This window comes from Emys orbicularis, chromosome 2 (assembly GCF_028017835.1).
Source record: "Emys orbicularis isolate rEmyOrb1 chromosome 2, rEmyOrb1.hap1, whole genome shotgun sequence".
Classification (NCBI taxonomy): domain Eukaryota; kingdom Metazoa; phylum Chordata; order Testudines; family Emydidae; genus Emys; species Emys orbicularis.
In genome coordinates this window covers 253,457,065-253,479,119 of record NC_088684.1, presented here as the reverse complement: position 1 = coordinate 253,479,119, position 22,055 = coordinate 253,457,065, and the positions used below count along the sequence as shown (strand labels likewise).

Here is a 22,055-nt window from a genome sequence, read left to right as displayed (position 1 = left end):
CATTAATAATCTGAATCTTGCTCATTATTCATATGTAGTTCTTTCCAAAAAGACCACTGAGTTCCACCTTAATGAAGTTGCTGTTAAATGTAGAACTTTTTTTGCTGCATTCCATTTAGTCTCAATCAGGACCATGTTAGTCAAGCTAATGAGAAGTGCTTTGGATGTTCAGAAATTATCTTTCAACTTTAATCTTTTAATATAGTATCTGTAATGGAGTTAAAAAGCCAAAATAGATTTTTATGCATCTCATACTTTACTGTTTAGTGCTGTAAGAGTACTGATAGACAAACTAGATTATGATAATCAGACTAGAGTTTGCTCAATTGGAGGTGCAGCCCAAGTAGTAGCCAGGTTCAGGGTAATCTCTCCAACTGAGATTTACAAGGCATTTTCTTAGAGCTGTCTGCTCTTTCACCCAACATTACTATCTTGACACAACATCCTATAAAGATCTAAGGCAAGATTACTGGAAGTATTACAAGGGATTATTTTCTAGCTGAATTTCCAGTTCTTTCTTACCTCATCTTTGTAGTAGGATATGTCTTTGGTTTTTGCTTTTGTGCCACAAAATATATTCAGTAGTTGGTGTATGTAGCATTTTTAAGTGTCATGACTGGACTTTCTTTGTTCTTCTAGTGTTTCTGTAGATAAAATAAATCACAGTTTTCTGTGATTTTTCTGGTTTGAGTTTTCCCTGTCAGCAAGTGGAACTAGAATCTCCAATTTAAAAAAAAATAAAAACAGAGTCCTGAAGAAACCCTCGTTCTTGATGCAGACCACAGCAGATGGAATCAAAGTGTTTCTATTTCTTTACTTTATGGATTCCTTTTCTTAGATAGAAGGGATCTATTCAAAGGACTGTAACTTTTCTTTCCCTTTCTTGGTTTATCATCAGAATTGTAACTAGGACCATTTTGTTTCCTTTATTGTTCAGCATTTGCAGTCTCATTGGCTACTTCAGTTTATGGGCTTTCTTGCTCTTTTCCTGGGAGGATTTCACAAGATGTCTAATTCCCTTTCTTTTAGGATTAAAAGGGTGTTTAATCTCTCTGATTACCAAAATTTACTAGAAAAACTCACCAGAACCTTTCACCTGAAGAAGACTATTTTTGAAAGGCACAGATAGTCATTAATATTCCTTAATAATCATGTTAGAGTGGTTCCCCTGAGAGAATTCTGTAGCAGTCTGACAGGCATAATTTCTCCTCGGAGTGTTGTATAGGAGCCAGTTTAAGAAAGGTGGGAGGAGGGGAGAGGAATGTCTGTTTTTGTTAGAGTCCTGAAGATTACTGCCGCTTTTATTATTGTAACTGATAAGAAATAACAATCCCTGTTTTCCTGTCCATTGCATCTCTCACCTGAACTTCATCTGTAATGTCCTTAAATCATAGCTCTTCTTCGAGTGGTTGTTCATGTTGATTCCAATCAGGTGTGTGCGCGCGCACGTGCACATTGGCCGGAAGATTTTTCCTTTAGCATTATCCGTCAGGTCGACCTGGGCGCCCCCTGGAGTGGTGCCCTCATGGCGCATAATATATAGCCCTGCCGACCCGCCACCCCTTCAGTTCCTTCTTACCTCCAGTGATGGTGGCTGGAACTTCCCTTGGCTCTTGCTCAGCAAGTTCTCTTCACTTTTCCATGTATATAGTTCTCAGTTAGTTTGTAGTACCAGTTAAAAGGTTAGTATAGTATAGTTGTTGGGTTTTTCCCCCCCTCTCTCCGGCCCAGCGCCGTGGCATGCCGCGCTCCCCAGGTTTTAAGAACTGTGTGGCTTGCGCCAAGCGCATGCCTAAAAGCGACCCGCACTCGTTGTGTCTTAGATGCCTGGGGCAGACCCATCAGAAAGATCGCTGTAAGATCTGCCGCGAGTTCCGCTCACGAACACTTAAAGAATGGGAACAACGCCTGAAGGTGATCCTCATGGAGGCAGCCTTGCGCTCCCAATCTGACCCGGGCTCGAGAGACCCGACCCCATCATGGTCGTCCTCAACGTAGAGCGCCCCGGCGCCGAAGAGCTCAGGACGGTACACCTAGCGTGTCAGTCATTCCGCCCGTATTTAGCGGGTCATTGTGTATCAGTCATGTTGGACAGTATGTCCGCGATGTTCTATCTCAACAAACGGGGGGGGGGGGGTACATGCTCCTCTCCCCTGTGCCAGGAATCCCTCAGGTTATGGGACTTCTGTATAGAACACTCAGTCGATCTGCAGGCGTTGTACCTTCCGGGAGTCCAGAACGAGCTGGCGGACCGCCTCAGCAGGTCTTTTCACAGCCATGAGTGGTCCCTTTGCCCGGACATCGCATCTTCGCTCTTCCAGAGGTGGGGCTGTCCCCGATTGACCTCTTCGCCACGCGATGCAACAGGAAGTGCCAGCAGTTCTGCTCCTTCCAGGACCACAGTCCGGGCTCCACAGTGGACGCGTTCCTCCTCCACTGGGGGGGACCGCTTCTGTACGCCTTCCCACTGACACCGCTCGTTCACAAGGTCCTGCTCAAGATTTGCAGAGACCGGGCTTTGGTCATTCTCAGAGCTCCAGCTTGGCCCCGCCAGCATTGGTACACATCTCTCCTGGACATGTCGGGGGGGCCCTGATTACCCTACCACTCTTCCCGGATCTTCTCACACAGGATCATGGGCAGCTCCAGCACCCAAACCTGCAGTCGCTACATCTCACGCCCTGGAGGCTTCATGGCTGAATCCATTCGAGCTCTCCTGTTCAGAACAAGTCAGACAGGTTCTCTTGGGCAGTAGGAAACCCTCCACTAGGGCCACTTACCTGGCAAAGTGGAAGAGATTTTCAATCTGGTCGGCTCAGCGCAACTTCTCCCCGGCACTAGCCTCAGTGCCCCGGGTTTGGGATTATCTTTTCCACCTGAAGCAGGAAGGTCTCTCCTTGTCCTCCATAAGAGTACATCTGGCTGACATCTCGGCTTTCCATCCGGGGGTACAGGGCTGCTCGGTCTTCGCTAGCCCCCTGGTTAGTCGCTTCCTGATGAGCCTTGACAGGTTGTACCCACATGTCCGCCAACCGGTTCCTGCTTGGGATCTTAACCTGGTCCTTGGTAGGCTCATGGGACATCCCTTTGAGCCTCTAGCAGCATGCTCCCTACTCTACCTCTCCTACAAGGTCGCGTTCCTGGTGGCGATCACCTCAGCCTGGAGGGTGTCTGAGCTCAGGGCCCTAACGTCCAAGCCGCTCTACGGTGTGTTTTTTAAGGACAAGGTTCAGCTCAGGCCTCACCCGGCCTTCCTCCGCAAGGTTGTGTTGCAGTTCCACCTCAACCAGGACATTTTCCTTCCGGTGTTCTATCCTAAGCCTCATACGAGTGACAGGGAACAGAGACTCCACTCTCTCGACGTCTGCAGAGCGCTGGCCTTCTACATAGAAAGGACCAAGCCCTTCAGGAAGTCGGTACAGCTCTTTGTTGCAGTGGCGGACAGAATGAAGGGACAGCCTGTTTCACCCCAGCGCATTTCATCATGGATTGTGGTCTGCATTACTGAGTGTTACAATCTAGCAGGAATCCCAGTGCCCCTGATAACGGCGCACTCTACAAGAGCACAAGCTTCTTCAACAGCTTTCCTGGCTCAGGTCCCCACCCAGGACATCTGCAGGGTGGCGACGCGGTCATCAATACACACTTTCCCCGCACACTATGCAATTACTAGGCCTTTGGTAGAGCAGTGCTCCAGTCAGTGGTCAGCTCCGACCCCGCCTCCTAACTTTGCTTGGGACTCACCTGATTGGAATCGACATGAACAACCATTCGAAGAAGAAAAAATGGTTACTCACCTTCTCGTAACTGTTGTTCTTTCAGATGTGTTGTTCATGTCTATTCCAATACCCATCCTCCTACCCCTCTGTCGGAGTAACTGGCAAGAAGGAACTGAAGGGGTGGCAGGTCGGCAGAGCTATATATTAGGCGCCATGAGGGTGTCACTCCAGGGGGCGCCCAGGCCGACCTGACGGATACTGCTAAGGGAAAAATCTTCTGGCCAACGTGCACATGCGCGCGCACCCACCTGATTGGAATGGACATGAACAACACATCTCGAAGAACAACAGTTACGAGAAGGTGAGTAACCGTTTTTTGCTATTCCTTTAGCTGAGAAAAGTTGATCTCCCTGCTTGGAAAGTGAGAGATATGGAGAGGGACTCTAACCCTGATTTCTTGAATATAGTATAATTTAAATAGTTGGGCCTGCCCTAGATTTGTTTTAAATTCCCTTCTGTCCAGTTTCCTTCTCACAAAGATAATGATATGCTCGGTTGTTTAGTAATTTATTTGTGGTTGGTTACTTACAAACTCTGATAGCTTCCAAGATCAGCCCCACATGCCTAGCAGCATTTTAGACCTAAATTATACAGCAGGCCCCTTTGATTTAAACCAGGGGTGGGCAAACTACGGCCGGGGGTCGCATCCGGACCTTCAGATGTTTTAATCTGTCCCCTGAGCTCCTACCAGGGAGCGGGGTCGGGGGCTTGCTCTGCATGGATCCCGGAAGCAGCAGCACGTCCCCCTCTGGCTCCTACACGTATGGGCAGCCAGGGGGCTCCACACGCTGCCCCTGCCCCAAGTGCCGCCCCTGCAGTTCCCATTGGCCAGCAAACGGGGCCAATGGGAGCTGCAGGGGCAGCACCTGCAGATGGGACAGCGCGCAGAGCCGCCTGGCCGTGACTTCATGTAGGAGCCAGACTGGGGACATGCCGTTGCTTCTGGGAGCTGTTTGAGGTAAGCGCCGCCCAGAGCCTGCACCCCTGACTCCCTCCAGTACCCCAACCCCCTGCCCCAGCCCTGATCCCCCTCCTGCCCTCCGAACCCCTCGGTCCTACTCTCCCTCACCACCAGCCAGAGCCCTCACCCCCAGTTTCGTGAGCATTCATGGCCCACCATACAATTTCCATACCCAGATGTGGCCCTCGGGCCAAAAAGTTTGCCCACCCCTGATTTAGCAGCTATATTATACATTATACACTATCTGAATGATATTTGAATTGTATTTTCTTTCATTAATACTGAAGAGTTATGTTGCTTCTAACTTGACATCAAGTATTTTGAAAAGTGAGTTAGCAAAGCTGAAATCTTTTCATGTCAGAAGTAATTGAACTTAAAAATTAAAAACTTGAACTACCTAATAAGATGCTGCAGATCTCAGGTACTAACCCTGTAGGAATTTAGAGAAAGTTATGGAAATAAAATGTGGAAAATTGGGATAAATTTTGGCTTGGCCAGAAGCTAAAATTCTTTGGTCTATTCTTAAGACAGTTTACTAAACACACATTTGTCTTGAGAAAAGCACAGTCAAGAGCTACTGCTCCAACTTCATTTTGTTTTGATTTGTTTAAATCAGGGGTGGGCATGAATGTAGGGCTGGGGCAGGTGGTTGGAGTGCGGTGTCCAGGAAGGGGCTCAGGGCAAGGGCCTGGGGCGCAGGAGGGGTGCAGGGTATACGAGGGGGCTCAGGGCAGGGGGTTGGGGTGCGGGAGGGGTCTCAGGGTAGGGGGTTGGGGCCTCAGGGCAAGGGGTTGGGGTGCAGGAGGGGTGCAGCGGGGGGTTGGGTGCGACGCCGCTTACCTAGAGTGGCTCCAGGGTGGCAGTGGCAGGCATTGGGACTGCCCTGGCCCTGCGCTGCTCCCGAAGCAGCTGGCACCACGTCCCTTCGGCCCCTGGGGAAGGGGGGGCAGAGGGCTCCGCGCACTGCCCTCGCCTGCGGGTACCTCCCCCAAAGCTCCCATTGGCCACGGTTCCCCGTTCCCGGCCAATGGGAGCTGCGAGGGGCGGTGCCTGCAGGCGAGGGAAGCGCACAGAGCCCTCTGCCCCCCTCCCCCCCCAGGGGCTGCAGGGACTTGGTCGGCGCATGGCCCGCGGCGCCCCGGGGGTGGCTATCCGCGGGCTGGATCCAAAGCCCTGAGTTTGCCCACCTCTGCCCTAGTCAAATGATTTTATTGTTATTAGCAAATGATTTTTTTAAGAGAAAAGCCATACTTCCTTTAAAACTGAATCCTGAGGGTTCAATCAGATGAGATATATAGAAATTAGTGATTCCTGTTGACTGATAAATATCGGAAGTATACAGCAATGGAGTAAAATGGATAGAAAGGGGACAATACAGCCTTACAGAGAACTTCGTTTTCAAGCGAGTGAGTAGGCTTTGATCAGCCATAGAAAATGAAATACAACTGCTTAGCCCCACAGAATATAAGATGAATATTTGCAAATTGTTGCCTGTTTTGAATACTGCCTCCAGAGACTGAGGCAGCAAGAGAATAAAACAATAAACATATGTTATTAAGGTTTGATTCAAAGCCCATTGAAGTCAATGAGAATCTTTCCACTGATTTCAGTGGGCTTTGGATCATGCCCTTAAAGTAGAATATGTATCCAAAGAGGTTTAATTTGAGCTCTTCTGGCCAGCATTCTGCAATTACCTTCAGACAAATCTCTTGGCAAAACAATTCAATCTTAACAGCCAAACAGGAGATTTATCCAAGCTACCAGAAGTACCACCTATCTGAAAAACAAAACTCTGTGGGCATCATCTTGGAACCTTAGAGCCATCCACAGTAGTCTACCCAGATGGAAGATAGAACATGTACCTTCAATTAGCAACTCAGAAACAACAGTGCAGAGCTGTAGGTTATGTAAAGATGTGGGGTCCAGAAGGATATCACCATTATTGCCACATAATATGTGTATTTGTTTCAATCAGTGATGTACACACACTGAAAACGCACCAAGGATGTCATGTTATCAGTCTTTTCTGAGAGTGAACCTGCTAGAAATAAAAGTTGCGGGGAAATGGAGTGCATATTATACAGGTGAAAAGTAAAACTGAACCATAGAAACAGACAGTCCAATGTGATATTTTCTCCCTCTAGCTTAGATTCAGTTAATCTGAGGCGTCTTTTGTTGCTGTGTCAAGAGTAGGAGGTGATCTGTTTGTCTATCGCTGCTGGTGCCGCATATCAGTTGGAAGCCTTCCTAAATCAATGTGAAAGGAGTAAAATGAAAAGGCTGCTTTCATGCTGTTTTACAAGTGCTGTATTACAAGTCATTAAGGTCTGGGTGGTCTCAGTCAACAGAGAACCTCTCAGATTGTATGTCACACTTCCCTTCAAATTCAGAGTCAATAGATGATTACATTCTGCCTTAAAAAAAAGGTGAGACAGAGGCAAATGCATTAAGAAATTATTTGCAGGTACGCACACCTAAACTGGGAAGGAGAACCCATGTAGAATGTCTCTCAACCGTGGTTATTTAAGAATAAACACTCAATCTTCTGAATGCACTGGGGACACAGTAGTCAGAATTCTAATATCAGACCAAATTATCTAATAAAGTATAAAGGCTACTAAGACTAATCCTGTTAAGTTGGAAACCACCACTTAAAAAAGATCCACGGCTATTCACTGCAACGGTAGGGAGAGCATCACCTACATAACACCATTTATACAGATTTACTGAATGCTGTAGTTTAGTCTGTCTGTCTTTCTTTCGTCCCAGGAGCCAATCAACCTTTAGAACATGTTGCTATCCTCTGTATTTGAAATTTGTGGTTAACTCTTCCATTCAGTCACATTTTGTGATACAAAGGATTCACATATGATGTGTAAGAGGGTGTTAATCAACTACTTTAAGGCTCAGACTTCCTCACACCTGCTGATAGCCACTTACAATGTGTAGTCTTCGCAGGATTCGATATAAACCGACAGAAGTCAGTAAATGTCATTTCACCTAATACTGAAATCCAATATCCTAATCCTTCGCCCCTTTCCTCTCCCCCGGCTCCTGCAGGGATCAGGTGTCACCAGTCTGCGGCTGTGCAGGGAGTCCTCTGCAACCCTGCTGTCATGGGAGTGAGGGAACAGGACCCTGACAGCTGGGTTGCAGAGGACTCCCTGTGCTGCTGCAGGGCTGGTGAGACACCCTTCCTGAAGAAGCAAGGTACAGGGAAGGCTGCAGTCTTCGCAGGGAAGAGTAGAGGCCCCCAGCACTCCCAGCTGGTAAAAGAGCGGGACTGTAGAGGGCTTCCTGCATTGCCACAGGGCCAGTTGATACCCAATCTCTGCAGGTATAAGGTGCGACGAAGGCTGTGGTCTTGGTGAGCAGAGCACAAACCCCCAATCAGGGCTGCAAGAAGGATGAGGATGAGCCCTGGCCTTGGGATAGGTCACCCTGAGGCTGAATGGCTCTCTCCCCAGGCAGGAGTGAGCTCCCTCCCTCCCCATAACAGTGAGGCTGCAGAGGGCTCCCTGCATGGCCGCTGAGCAGGTGACACCTGTGGGAAAGGCTGTGGTCATTGCAGGCAGAGCAGGGACTGCTGGCCATGGCCTCAAGAAGTCCCTTGCCATGGGGGAGGTTACTCCACTGCTGAATGGTTATTAATAGGCAGAAGGTTTAAAACAAACAGGAAGTACTACTTCACACAATGCACAGTTAACCTGTGGAACTCCTTGCCAGAGGATATTTTGAAGGCCATAACTGTAATTGGATTCAATAAATAATTAGATAAGATCATGGAGGAGAGGTCCTTCAATGGCTACTAGCCAAGATAGCCAGGGATGCAAGCCTGTGCTCTGGATATCTGTCCGCTTCTGACTGCCAGATGCTGGGACTGGATGACAGGGGATGGATCACTTGCTAATTGCCTGGTTCTGTTCATTCTCTCTGAAGCATCTGGCATTGGCCACTGTCAGAAGACAGGATACTGGGCTTGATGGACCACTGGTCTGACCCAGTATGGCCATTCATGTGTTTTTACGGGGTGACCTCCCCCACTGCTGGGAGCTTGTCCTCTTCCTCCATGCAGTTCTGGCCAAGGGGGTCTGCTCTGCCTCCCACTGTACCTTCCCTCACCTTGCACCGTCAGGGATTGGGTGTTGCTGGCCATGTGGCCATGCAGGGAGTCTTCTTCAGCTCCAGTGTTACAGTCCTGCTCCCTCACTCACCAGCTAGATGTGTGGGAGCCTTCTCCAGGCAAGAACAACTCAGCAGTACTGGGGTTCCTCTTCCTCCTTGCAGTCCTGGCTGGGGGTCTCTGCTCCACAAGGCCTGGACTGCAGCCTCCCTCAGACCTGTTGGCAGTGCTGGGAGCCCCCTGCAGCCCCACTGTCAACACTGCCCTAATCCCAACCCCTACCCCTTTCCCCCACACACACTTAATTTCCAGCAAATGTAAAAATAAAAATAGTTAAAAATAAAAAAGGCAGACTAAGTTGTTACAATTTATATGCCAAAAAGCTGGGGGGAAAGTGTAAGTTAAAGGTGCTGGGATGGCCTACTTTAACTTACATAATCATGGCTGAGGCAACACCAATTCTTTGCCATATCTCCTCTCCCTTCCAGCAATTCCATGGAGTTTTACTACCAAAGTTAATGTTGACTGGGTCAGGATTTGTTTAGGAGGTTTCCCTTTGGCATTGTGGAATACCACCTGGGAGATGTCTGGTCCAAAGGCTGTCTGTACATTCTCTGGTTGCACAACTACTATAGGAAGCTAGGAGGGCATATTGCCCAGAATTCAGGCACACTCCCATCTTCAAGTAGTTTTGATGACCAGACCCTTTAGTCATTCCTCAGGAGTACAAACCCCACCTTCTAAAGTAGTTGTTCACGGAAAACTCCACAAGGGAAACCTTGCCAAAATTTCTGGTCCTAGGATGGTATTAACATAAATTGCATTTAATGGGAATGTATTTGACAGGTGCCAAGTGAGTGAGTGGTTCTTAGTCATGTGTTAAATAATTCTAAATCATGGCCTGTTAATACAAAATTTACCAAATAAACATTAAATTGAGGAGAAATAAAAATAAAAAATGATAAAAGCAGTGAATTTCATTTTTATTATTCAGAATAGGATGAAATCATCTTATCTTTCAGACTGTTATGTGCATATATTTATTAAAATATTTCTGTAAAACAAGTTTATATAGTAAAGAAAATATACAAATTAACATTTGAGTTACATAAAGTTTTTGTAAATAGTGGGATGGAACTCAGATTCCTATTGATTGTTTTCAAGTTTATCCCAGCCTTTTCTCTTAAATGGCATAATGGCCTAATTGTGATAATAGGCTGTCCTCTGGAATGTCCCAGTTAAGGGAATTCTACAATACTTATTTCAATTCTGAATGGCTAACTTTAATATTATTTTTGTCTGTGGAAGTGCTCAGAATTTAAAAACACCTTTTTGGTTTCTGTTATAAACTTCAGTTTATATTCACTACAATACTTTCTTATTCTTAAAGTGGATCTTTTTGGTCTATACAACCCTATCAGTTTTATGAGTTGTAAATCCCCACAATAATATGATAATTTAGATTATCACAGGGGTCCCTTCTGGTCTTGGAATCTATGAATAAATGTTCATATTTAAACAAAAGTTTTGTTTACTCTTTAAATATAACAGTTTTGAATTTTGTGATTTCTTTGTGAAGTGTTATATTTTATTTACATTTTGAAATCTATAGAAAGCATGGCATTTGAATAGCAAAAAACTGAAGGGCTCCAATAGACCTCTCGAGGAGATTTTCAAAAGTACAAATGGCAATTCAGCATCATTCAAAGTCAATGGAAATTAGACATCTAACTATTTGTGCTATTTGTGTCTTTGAAAATCTCCCTGAGAGTATTTAATTACATGGGGCCTGATCCAACACCCATTTAAGTAAATGGAAAGGCTCTAACTGACTTAAGAATGTTGGACATGTCCCCTTCCACCATTTTTGCCTATATAGAATTAAGTTTTAAAGTGTACCCTTACATAATTTAGCTTTGGGAAAGATAAGTAGTATTTTTAACGTGCCAAGAATGGATTTCATGTGACTACCTCTGAAGTTTTGTTGTAGAGATAACCCTTTAGATATTGAAACTTAAACTGATGCTTTGTATCACATAAAATAAATTAAAAAATAAAATAAAAAAATAAATTGATGGAGATATCCTATCTCCTAGAAGTGGAAGGGACCTTGAAAGGTCAAGTCCAGCCCCCGGCCTTCACTAGCAGGACCAAGTACTGATTTTGCCCCAGATCCCTAAGTGGCCCCCTCAAGGATTGAACTCACAACCCTGGGTTTAGCAGGCAAAATGCTCAAACCACTGAGCTATCCCTCGCCCCGCATTGATAATCATGTTTGGTAATAAATCAGGCATTCATTGGGCATATTTGTTACTTTCAAAATTGAAGCCCTATTCCTGCAATTGCTTGAATACATGTGGATCTGATTGCAGGATTTGAGCCTATGTACCTGAGCCTAAGCGCCTCCTGCAAGAAAACACCTTCAGCGCTCATTAACTGGAAATTGAAGGTGTTCGCTGCTTTGCATAATCACATCTGAGGCCGGAGCAACACTAGAAACTTTTGCATGTAGAGTAATGTCACTTCTGCCAGTACTGCTTATTTTTTGCAGAGACTGGTATTGGCTATATTGGCAAAAGCACTCTTTTGTCTATATAAACTGCATCTCCACTAGGAGGGTTTGCTGGTATAGCTATACGTATAGACAAGGCCTCAGAGAGCTGGGAATGGCTTTCATTTTGTAGATTCTAATGGATAACATGAGTATTTTAACTAGATATACTTCTTCAGGTGGCTTTAACTACTGTCCAAATACACAAAAATAGATAGAAATTATGTTTAATGTTTTGAAGTCTAACATTGTAAATATTTTTATTTTTCTCCTATTTTAGCCAGACAGTGAAATTTCCACTACAGCAGATGATTATAGTTCTGAGGTAAGAATGAAGTAACATTTTACATTTTTAATATGTCACATTTAAACATTGTGGAATAGTTTTAAATATTTTGTTTAAAAAAAAAGAGAAAGGAAGTATTAGTTTGAAAATGTTATAAATAACATAAAAATATAACTTTTTTTTAAGCTGTCACAATTAAACAAGCAGCATGCCAGATAAATAACAGGATAAATACTATACCTAATAAAGTAGTAGGTTTGTAAGCCAATGTAATGGTTTCTTCACTACAACTGCACTTTAATGGTACTGTTCAGAGTTCTGGTTATGCAACCACTTCCCTATGTTAATTTTCTGTGGAGAATTAAATGCCAAGTTGAGTGATTATCTTTAACTTGTAAGTAAAATGAAAACTTGTTCAGAAAATTAGTTAATTATAGAAAGAAATACATTGAAACAGTTTGATCCTGTTCACACTGAAGTCATTGTCATCTTGCCACTGAGAGCAGGATTAGGCCCTTAGAGCATTATTAATAATTAACTTCATGTCAATATGCTATTAATTTTCTTATCTCTTGAGGATTCCTCAAAAACTATGATAGTTTCTTTAATCATTAGAGTTTATAATTAAATGTGTTACTTTGTATTTATGGTGAGCCTTGTAACATATAGTATTATCCCTGCCAATTCCCAACAATTTCCAGCTCTAACTTTCTCAGTTAACACAAGTAGAAAAATTGTAATATTGTCAATTTGAGAACAATAAATTTGATTCGATATAACACATGCTGGCCAATTTATTACACATACAAAAGCTATGTTAAAATATGATTAAGGTTGCAAAGCCAGTCTCTGAAAAGTTAGAAAATGCCAGAATATAGGGTACTTGAACAACCTTAATTTGGGCCCCTTGTGCATATGCATTATGATAGTCTTTAATTACATGCTCGCATACAGTCTTTTCCCAAGACCCCTGCCTCATTCAGTGCTCATTAAATCAGCAGCTAGTCAATATTTTGTTTTATCTTAATTGTTCAATGCTTTATTGCCTTATTTATTGCACACAATTCAAACCCTGCTCTGAATACAGTTATTAATTTCCTCAGGGGCTGTTCCATGGCACTCATCACTATAGTATTTGAGTGCTTCACAAACATTAATTAACTTATCTTAACAATATTGCTGTTAGGTGAGAGGCTATTATTATTCCCATTTTACAGATGGGGAATTCAGGAACAGAGAGATTAAAGTAAAAAGTGTCCACTAATTTTAGGTGCTCAGTCTGAAATGCCTACAACCTATTTTTTCAGTGTACTTAGCTTCATATAGCACTTTATATGTTGATGGCCCTGCTCCCACTGACTTCAGTTTGCTGATGTAAGTGTACAGCACTTCTGCAAATCAGATTATGGGTCTCAAGTTGGGTACACAGAAAATGAGGAACATACAGTTAGGGTATATCTTCACTGCAGAGTTAACTCTGCAGTGATCTTCACTTGAGTTACTCCTCTTGAGTTATCCTAGCTTGAATGAAAGAGACCACACTGTGAAATAACACTCAAACTACTGTATCCACACCGATGCTGCACTCACTTGTGTGTGGCACTCAGACTTCTGGGGATATATCCCATAGTTCTTTGCACTGCAGTAAGCTGAGCCACTCTATGAATTCTTTCCCAGTGATTTGTGAGAGAACTTCTCCATCCTTTCTGGGGCTCCAGAGGGAATTGTGGGAAGGCATTGGAGGACCAGCAGTGCTCGAGTGGAGCTAGCCTGCATCCATACTAGTGGTTGTGCTAGGTAACTTAAACTTTAGCTTATATCCCCTGCCAGGCCAGCCAACTCAAGTTAAAAGCACAACCACACTCAAGGGATTTTGCGTGTGGATGGGACTCAAGCTGGCGGCAGTACTTGAGTTATAACTCAGGTTAACTTTGCAGTGAAGGCAAGCCCTTAGTGAAAAGTTTGGTTTAATTGACTTGCCTAGCATCACATAGGAGCTCTTTAGCAACCTTAATGTTCTCTTAACGTGCAAATAACTCTACAGGCCGCGTGTTTGAGACCCCTGGGCTAGAGCATGCTGAATGCGATGGAGTTTTGCAGATTTTATTTTAGCTGTGCAGTTCTAAAAAGCCTCCACTGAACATGTGCAAATTGAGATTTTAAAAAGCTTATAACATTTGGCCAGATTTTCATGGGAATAGCAAAAGGCACATCCCTGCCACAAAAGCCACCCTCCTGCCAAATGTCAAGTCCCTGCTCCAAAGCATGGGGCGTTCAAGCTTCTCAGTGGAACCATAGTAAGGATTTTTTAACATGACAAAACACTATATCTTTCCCTAAATTCCTTCTCTGAGATGGCTGAACTGTTTTGACTGAAACATTTCAAAAAAATTCAGCCTGCATCCGGCACCCTGGCAGGGCCGGATTAACTCTCCTGTGGGCCCAAGGCTATTAGATTTTGTGGGGCCCCTGTATACAATTCTTTTTCCTAATTTAAAACAAAATGATCACAATTATAACATCGAGGCTATTAGCTCTATACTAAACTTGCCTTTTAATTAACATAAAGCCGTTATGTGGTTACATTTCAGTCTTAAAATATATCGAATATAGTTAAATTAATTCAAAATAGCCTAATTCTTACCTTAGAACAGCTGTTATATTAGTTTCTTTCTGGGAGGGAGTTTGGGTGCAGGAGGGGGCTCCAGGCTGGGGCAGAGTGTTGGGGTGCAAGAGAGGGTGAGGGGTGCGGGCTCTGAGAAGGAGTTTGGTGCAGGAAGGGATTTTGAGCTGGGGCACGGGGTTGGAATGCAGGAGGGGGTGTGGGCTCTGGGGGGGAGTTTGGGTGCAGGAGGAGATTCTGACCTGGGACAGGGGGTTGGGGTGCAGGCTCCGGCCAGGAGGTGCTTAGCACAGGTGGCTCCTGGACAGCGGCGTAGCAGGGCTCAGGCAGGCTGCATGCCATGTCCCCATGCTGTTCCCAGAAGTGGCCGGCTGCTGGCACAACTCTGCACACCCCTGCAGCACCCATTGGCCGGGAACCGGACTTGTGGGGACAATGCTGGGAGCAGGGGCAGCGTGCGGGGCCGCAGAGAGGTGCCAGCAGCCCACTGCTTCTGGGAGCAGTGTGGGGCCATGGCATGCAGCCAGCCTGCCTGAGCGCTGCTGTGCCGGGGCACTTCTTAGCTTGGGGCCCTGGGCTGCAGCCCCTAAAGCCCCTGCGTTAATCCGGCCCTGCACCTGGAATGGAAGATTTGAGCCCAAATGGTTAAAGTTTTGCAATGTTAGGTAACTGAAAGCAGGATCTGATAGTGGGAAATGTCAGGCAACCTGGCATATGTGGAGCTGCCAGCTCTGCTTATAATATTACTTCTGCTGGGTAACCAGTGGCTCCTGTTCCTCTCTACCTGAAGGAAAGACAGGTTATATGCTCTGATTAGAGATTTCATATCTCAGATACCTGGGCACAGCACACTTCTTGTTATATGTTTTGGTGAAGGGTGAGAAGTAGGAGAAGATTAAAAGAATCATCAGGCGCTCTGTGTGTGTGTTGAGGAAAGGAGGCAACTCACACACACAGTTTACCATTAAAAAGGAAACAAATACAGTTCTGTACACAGAACTGACTTTACTATGGTATTTTTATGTTTAGAATGTATACCACAGTGAGATATTTGTACCACATCCATTGTACATGAAGAGCCAGCCTTCAATGCCTCAGAAGCCCAGAGCAGTATGACATGCTCTGACTTATGCACAACTGAGAGCCATACAAAAGTATAATCAAAATCTCTAGTCTGATGTAAGGAGCAGCTATTGCAGAAAGCGAGAGCAAAAATCCCAAGAAAACATGCAAGTCCTGGGAGATTGAGAAAGAGTACATGAAGGACATTGATGTAATGTCTCATAATTATGGATGAGCATGGGTTAGTTATTTAATATTTAGTCTATGGTAGCATCCATCCTGTAGAAGGATAGGTGAAGACACAATCCCTGAGCTGAAGAGTTTAGCCCAGCACCTTGTGGGTCTGTATTCTTTTTTTGGTATTCAAAAGGTTCTCCTCAGTATCTACAGTTAATGTTAGAGATTTTAATAGCAGTATTTTAAATGCCAAAGACCACAGAAGACTAATATTGTAGCATTGTAACCAGATCTCGTTCTGAACTCTATTTTAAAAAAAAAAAATCCCATTTTTCAGCCTCTTTGAAAACGAAAATGGAAAAAAAAACTATGTATGAACTCATGCTTTTCTAGGAACTCTTGTTCTCTTTCCTGTGAGAGGAACTCCCTCCCTTTTCTCATGAAGTAATAATTTTGTTCCAGAACATAAGTAGATAGTGAGAAACTTGTGCATGCAGTTCAAATGGTGGTTAGCTTGCAAAATGGAGCAATGATTGTTAAGATGCAGGGTGTGCAGCTTTTCCGTACATTCCTTTTAATTGTTAAAAGTCAGTGAAGTTTTTCACTGTCTGCAGTGAGATCTTGGAACCAGTGCACATGTGTCTTTGGAACTGCATTGAGTTGTCATCAAGCATATACACCTCTACCCCGATATAACGCTGTCCTCGGGAGCCAAAAAACCTTACCGCATTATAGGTGAAACCGCGTTATATTGAACTTGCTTTGATCTGCTGGAGCGCACAGCCCCGCCCCCCCGGAGCGCTGCTTTACCACGTTATATCCAAATTTGTGTTATATCAGGTCACGTTATATCGGGGTAGAGGTCTATTCAGGTCAGCCATAATAACACTTTTAGTAATAAATATGTTTCATTTACGTTAATGAACAACTGCAGCCATCTGTAACATTGAGAATTTTGAAAGGTGAGAGAAAATTAAATTCTGTATACCATAGCATAGACTGGAAAATTTTTGTATGGAATTGGAGACTGAATCCTGAACTCAGTTTTGTTTCAGGCATGTAGCGCCTTACGTTTGGAAATGCTAAACACCTACAATTTAATTTGAAGTTGGTGGGAGCCAGGGGTGCTTGGCAACTCGAACAGGCTGGTGATGAGCTTATTAGTGGTACGCATCTTATTCTTTGCTTCCCTTCTTTCTTCTCATTATTTAAAGAGGCTTTGCTTCATTTTTTAAAAAAGTTTATTTAAACCTTTTCAGTCAGAAATAATGCTAAAAAAATAGTAGTCATGCTTTCAAGTGGAATATTTTTAACTAGTATTATTTAAAAGTTATTTGTTTTATTATAGCTGGCAAAGTGAGCAATATGTTTCTTGTTTGTTCGCTAATTCTCTTGGGGAACTGGATAAAGTCCAGTGACAAATAAATATATCCCTCTTTGAGGGACATTGCTCATAATGGCTCTGTCTAATGATAGAGTACAGTTTCCTAAGCAAAGTTGGGGGAAACAGTAACTGCAGATATCAGCATTCTTGTCTTACAGGAATTTTATTATTATAAATGAAGTCTTCTCTTTCCTTCAGTCTCCTGTACAAATCCACAGTTGTGGACATGGTAACCAAATCCAAAATATGGATAGATACAGAATATGCTGTTTGTAACAAATTACTTATTTTAAGCTAGCATGAGACCTTATGTAGCCTTTAGAATTAAAGAATGGTGATGATTAGTAATCTAGTCAGGGTTACAGTTCAAATTCAAGAATAAGGGGAAGTTGAGCTTTTCCCAGTAGCAAGCACTGTTTTTTACCTTTCTTGATGCTGCTTCTCCGTAGGTTCAAATATAAACTTGTATTCCATACTTCTACAAGACAAGTACTAAAAGACAGTAGCCAAAACTTTTTTCTTTTTTTCAAACCTAAGGAATATTTTTAATCACTGTTGAGGAAGATGAAGAAAATAAGTTTGTTATTGGCAAAACTAATTACATTGTAAACGGTAGTCTTTAACCTTAAAATGAAGAAATTTTTCTAATGCACTATATAATGGAAAAATAAATTAAGTAACACAGCTGTCACATATTTTTAAAAATCACTGTTAAAGTCTCTGTAGATTTAAAAGGTTGTGCATCTGTTATTGTTAGGCTTAAGTCTTTATTCTAATTGTTTATATGAAACGAACAGGAAATATCTTCTGCCTATCCACAGTTTAAAAATAAGAATGTATGGAAATAGGTTTTGCCAAGGTGATCTTATTATAGTGCTAGAATCTTAGATAAATTCTTTGTAGTAATCAGACTAAAACTTATTGGAGTGCTCAATATGTTGTGATGTTGCTATAATATGTGACAACTAAAAAGTACTAAATTATAAGAGTGCAAAAGCTGAGGATTCAGCACTTCGTGTATATTTTCAGAATCAAAGTGTTTTCTCATTTAGTTTAAAAGAGGGACCCATTAAAAGAGACCGTTAGCAGTTAGCAACATTGCAGGCTGCAAGCAATGTCGTCTGCCAGTATTGATATTATAAACTTCTGTGTTCATGGAATAATAATTGGCAATAAAAGTGAAATAATTCCTGAATAAAATGTATATCTTAATCCTCACATTGGAATAAAGAACTATTTAAAATAAATAAATAAATATGAGTTCTTTTAAAGATGTGGAATAAAAATACATTACCCATTCCAAATGCTTTTATAGAAACTCATATGTAATGAAATTAAGGGCTTTGGGTTTTTTTTGTTTTCTGATCTGAAAGTTTCTGTCAGTCAATAATATGCTATTCTTTTATATATAAAAATTTGTCCTACATTGCCAATGCTTTGACATGTAAACTTGATAATTTATATTGGAAAGTAATTTTTTAATTTCTAAACAAATCTTTCTAATAGCATTGAAATAGCTCCATATAGAAAATTGATGCTGCAGTTTGTGTGGTAGCATGTCAGGGATTCTGAGGTCTATAGGATCTAAAATCATCTTTATGGAGCTTGATGGTGATAGCTATACTGTACATTAAAGTGCAATGGCTCAAAAAAATTGTGCTGACCCCTGGTGGCAGTAGTCATGAATCACTATATTCAGTGGTGCTGCTTGGTTAGTTTTGTGATATTTAAGTCTGCTTTTGCTTAAATATGCATTGTGTTTGCTAAAACAGTATAAAATAAAGTATAAATTAAAGCACATTTGCCTTTACACAAAAGATTATAAACATTTTAAAAGAGATTTTATGTTTGGGGAATATTTCTTGTGAAAATATTAAGATAATAATGAAAACAGGAAAATTCAGAACTAAGATTAAAAACTGTGCTCTTGTTACTCAGTATTTCCAGGATCTCCTAAAATGGATGATTTCATGTATTATATGCTGCAGTACATAGGCACACCAGTGTGATTTAATAACATTTCAACCTTAAAGGTGCATTGCAAAACTTTAAAAGTAGAAATTAAATTGTAAGATTTCAAATCAATAATCAATGATATATATGGACTTAGATGCCAGTGTTGTAGGGAGCTCTGTGTAGGCAACCCAGTATGCCCATATGGAAACCCATTAAAATCAATGAGCCTTGCACAGAGGTCCACAAGCATTGAATCGTTTGCAGGATTGTGGCCTTCAAAATTACAAATTAATTTATAATCTATTTTAAAACAAGATATTTCAAAATCAGTGTTTGCACATTCCTGTAATCGTTTGCCAGCTTTTCTACAGGCAATACTTTTCCATGTCTAAAATATGCCTGTTTGGCACCCACCAGATCTCTCCATTGTGCTCAGTCTACACTTCGGAATACCAAATGAAATTTATTAAAAACATTGTTAGGTTTCACCTTGCACCATGCCAAAAGAGAAAAAGTATAATAGATTCCACAGAGAATTGGATGGGAGAAGTACAGAGATTATACACAACACCAGAGGACCACTGTGGGCAATCCAACAGATGTGGCGTATAACTCTTCGGTAGCCAGTGTTTTTATTTATCAATTTAAGAACCAATAGAAATTGGAGTACATAAAGGAAAAAGAAAAGTAGCATTTTGTTTTACATTCATGCTTTGTTCCTACTAATCTGTTATTATTGTGATCGGACCAGAAGCCCAAATCTGGTCTAAGGCCTCATGTTAGTAGCTACAGTGCAAACGCTGGGTGAATGTAGTGGCAGTCAGTTGCCCTGCAGAGCTAAGAGTACCTGCTGTGCCCATATGGGGGCAGAGGAGTTTATTGGGATCCCCTGATTTTTACAGTGTTTTACAGTATTCATTCCCTCTCAAACTTAGACTATGTTTTGGTGACCTTACTTATTGTAGAGGAGGTCTGGACTTGACTCCCCCCAAAGCAAGTCAGCAACCCTCTGTGTCTCTACCAAAATGTCATTCAGGAGTGAGGCATTGTTCTTTTTGATACCCTACTGCTTTAATCAAACTTGGGGGTCAGACTTTGATCCCTTGCATGCCAGTGCATTTTGATGTTAGACTTTAGGGTTTGCACAGACATGATGCCTTCATATTGTAATGCCCTGCCTAGACAATTCCTAAGCAGATTTCCATACTGTTTTTTTTACTTAAACGCTACAGTGATGATGTTGGGTGGAACTGAAATTCTATAAATATACAGTAGCTCCCCTTCTCCAAAATCCTCACTCCTACTTCAGATTCTTATGTGGAGAGGAGTTCTGAGAGGAATGTGGCAGTTTTTTGTTACACCATTTTACACATGGGTCAAAGGACCTGCTGAGTAAAAGCCCTGTGTATTTTTGTGTTTGTTTCTTACAATTTTCTTGTTGATCTGTAAGTATTGTTTTTGGGTTGCACTTAAAATTTTGGAGTCTCTTTATTATTGGCTTATGTGGTCTCTAGAGCCAAAATTCTCATGGACGCTGCACCGTGTGACAGCAGCAGGTAAGTGAAAGGGAAGAAATAATTTTCAGATATTTTATTTTAAATCCAAAGTGTCTTGTACATTTTTCAGTGTAAGAAATTATTTCAGATTACAAGAATACGATATAATAACTCTGATTCCAGGGGAGAGTGATTAGTAATAGCAAATTATGAAGTGCACACCTTACAAAAAATGGATGAGGAGAGGTAATTTAAGGTACTCTTTACTGAGCTTCTCTCTTCACCATTTTTAAATGTGTGTACTCAAAATATTTTGTGTTTAAAATGTATTATTTTTTCAGTCTGCTCATATTGTATGTTCTGTTATTGATTTTTAATATTATAACATTTAAAATGTGAAGCTTTAAATCTGAATTTCCTTGTTTCTTTGTTTATCAGAATTCTAATGCAGTTTATATCCTAAAGACATCAGCCCAGGTTTAATTAATCTGAGAGGCTCTAAATTACAAAATAATAACCCTTGCTACTTTTGATACAATTAGGTATATCTGAATTGTGCAAAACAATCAGATTCTGAAACAGTATATACTAACTGTGTGCATTTCAAATGAAGTGATTGTTCTCTGCTCACAAGGTTTTGTCTACAAAAATAATCAGATACATCTCAAATGAAAGGAAGCTAGAATTTAAGCTGCATCTTAAATTATAATTTGTCTAGAAATTGTCTTTATACAGGTAAATGGTTGCAGTTTTGTGACAAGAACAGCTATACCAGCAGACTTAATCAGGGTATAGTATTACAAATTAAATCCTATTACTAATGTTGGGTACTAAAAACCTTATGTATCAGAGGGGTAGCCGTGTTAGTCTGAATCTGTAAAAAGCAACAGAGGGTCCTGTGGCACCTTTAAGACTAACAGAAGTATTGGGAGCATAAGCTTTCGTGGGTAAGAACCTCACTTCTTCAGATGCAAGTAATGGAAATCTCCAGAGGCAGGTATAAATCAGTGTGGAGATAACGAGGTTAGTTCAATCAGGGAGGGTGAGGTGCTCTGCTAGCAGTAGAGGTGTGAACACCAAGGGAGGAGAAACTGCTTCTGTAGTTGGATAGCCATTCACAGTCTTTGTTCAATCCTGATCTTGGCCAATGTACATAGCAGAGGGGCATTGCTGGCACATGATGGCATATATAACATTGGTGGACGTGCAGGTGAATGAGCCGGTGATGTTGTAGCTGATCTGGTTAGGTCCTGTGATAGTGCTGCTGGTGTAGATATGTGGGCAGAGTTGGCATCGAGGTTTGTTGCATGGGTTGGTTCCTGAGTTAGAGTTGTTATGGTGCGGTGCGTGGTTGCTGGTGAGAATGTGCTTAAGGTTGGCGGGTTGTCTGTGGGCGAGGACTGGCCTGCCTCCCAAGGTCTGTGAAAGTGAGGGGTCATTGTCCAGGATGGGTTGTAGATCACTGATGATGCGTTGGAGAGGTTTAAGCTGAGGGCTGTAGGTGATGGCCAGTGGAGTTGGCCTGCACGTCCACCAATGTTATATATGCCATCATGTGCCAGCAATGCCCCTCTGCTATGTACATTGGCCAAACTGGACAGTCACTACGCAAGAGGATAAATGGACACAAGTCAGATATCAGGAATGGCAATACACA

The 22,055-nt window shown here is 42.3% G+C and overlaps 1 protein-coding gene across 1 annotated transcript in view; it reads left to right on the top strand.

Moving 5' to 3' along the window:
- AKAP9 (A-kinase anchoring protein 9) overlaps positions 1 to 22,055 on the top strand; it is a 202,990-nt gene that overhangs the window by 53,288 nt on the left and 127,647 nt on the right. The window contains exons 3-4 of the mRNA XM_065398462.1: positions 11,699 to 11,739; positions 21,134 to 21,187. Coding sequence (XP_065254534.1) covers positions 11,699 to 11,739; positions 21,134 to 21,187 — 95 coding nt within the window. The remainder of the gene's footprint in view (positions 1 to 11,698; positions 11,740 to 21,133; positions 21,188 to 22,055) is intronic.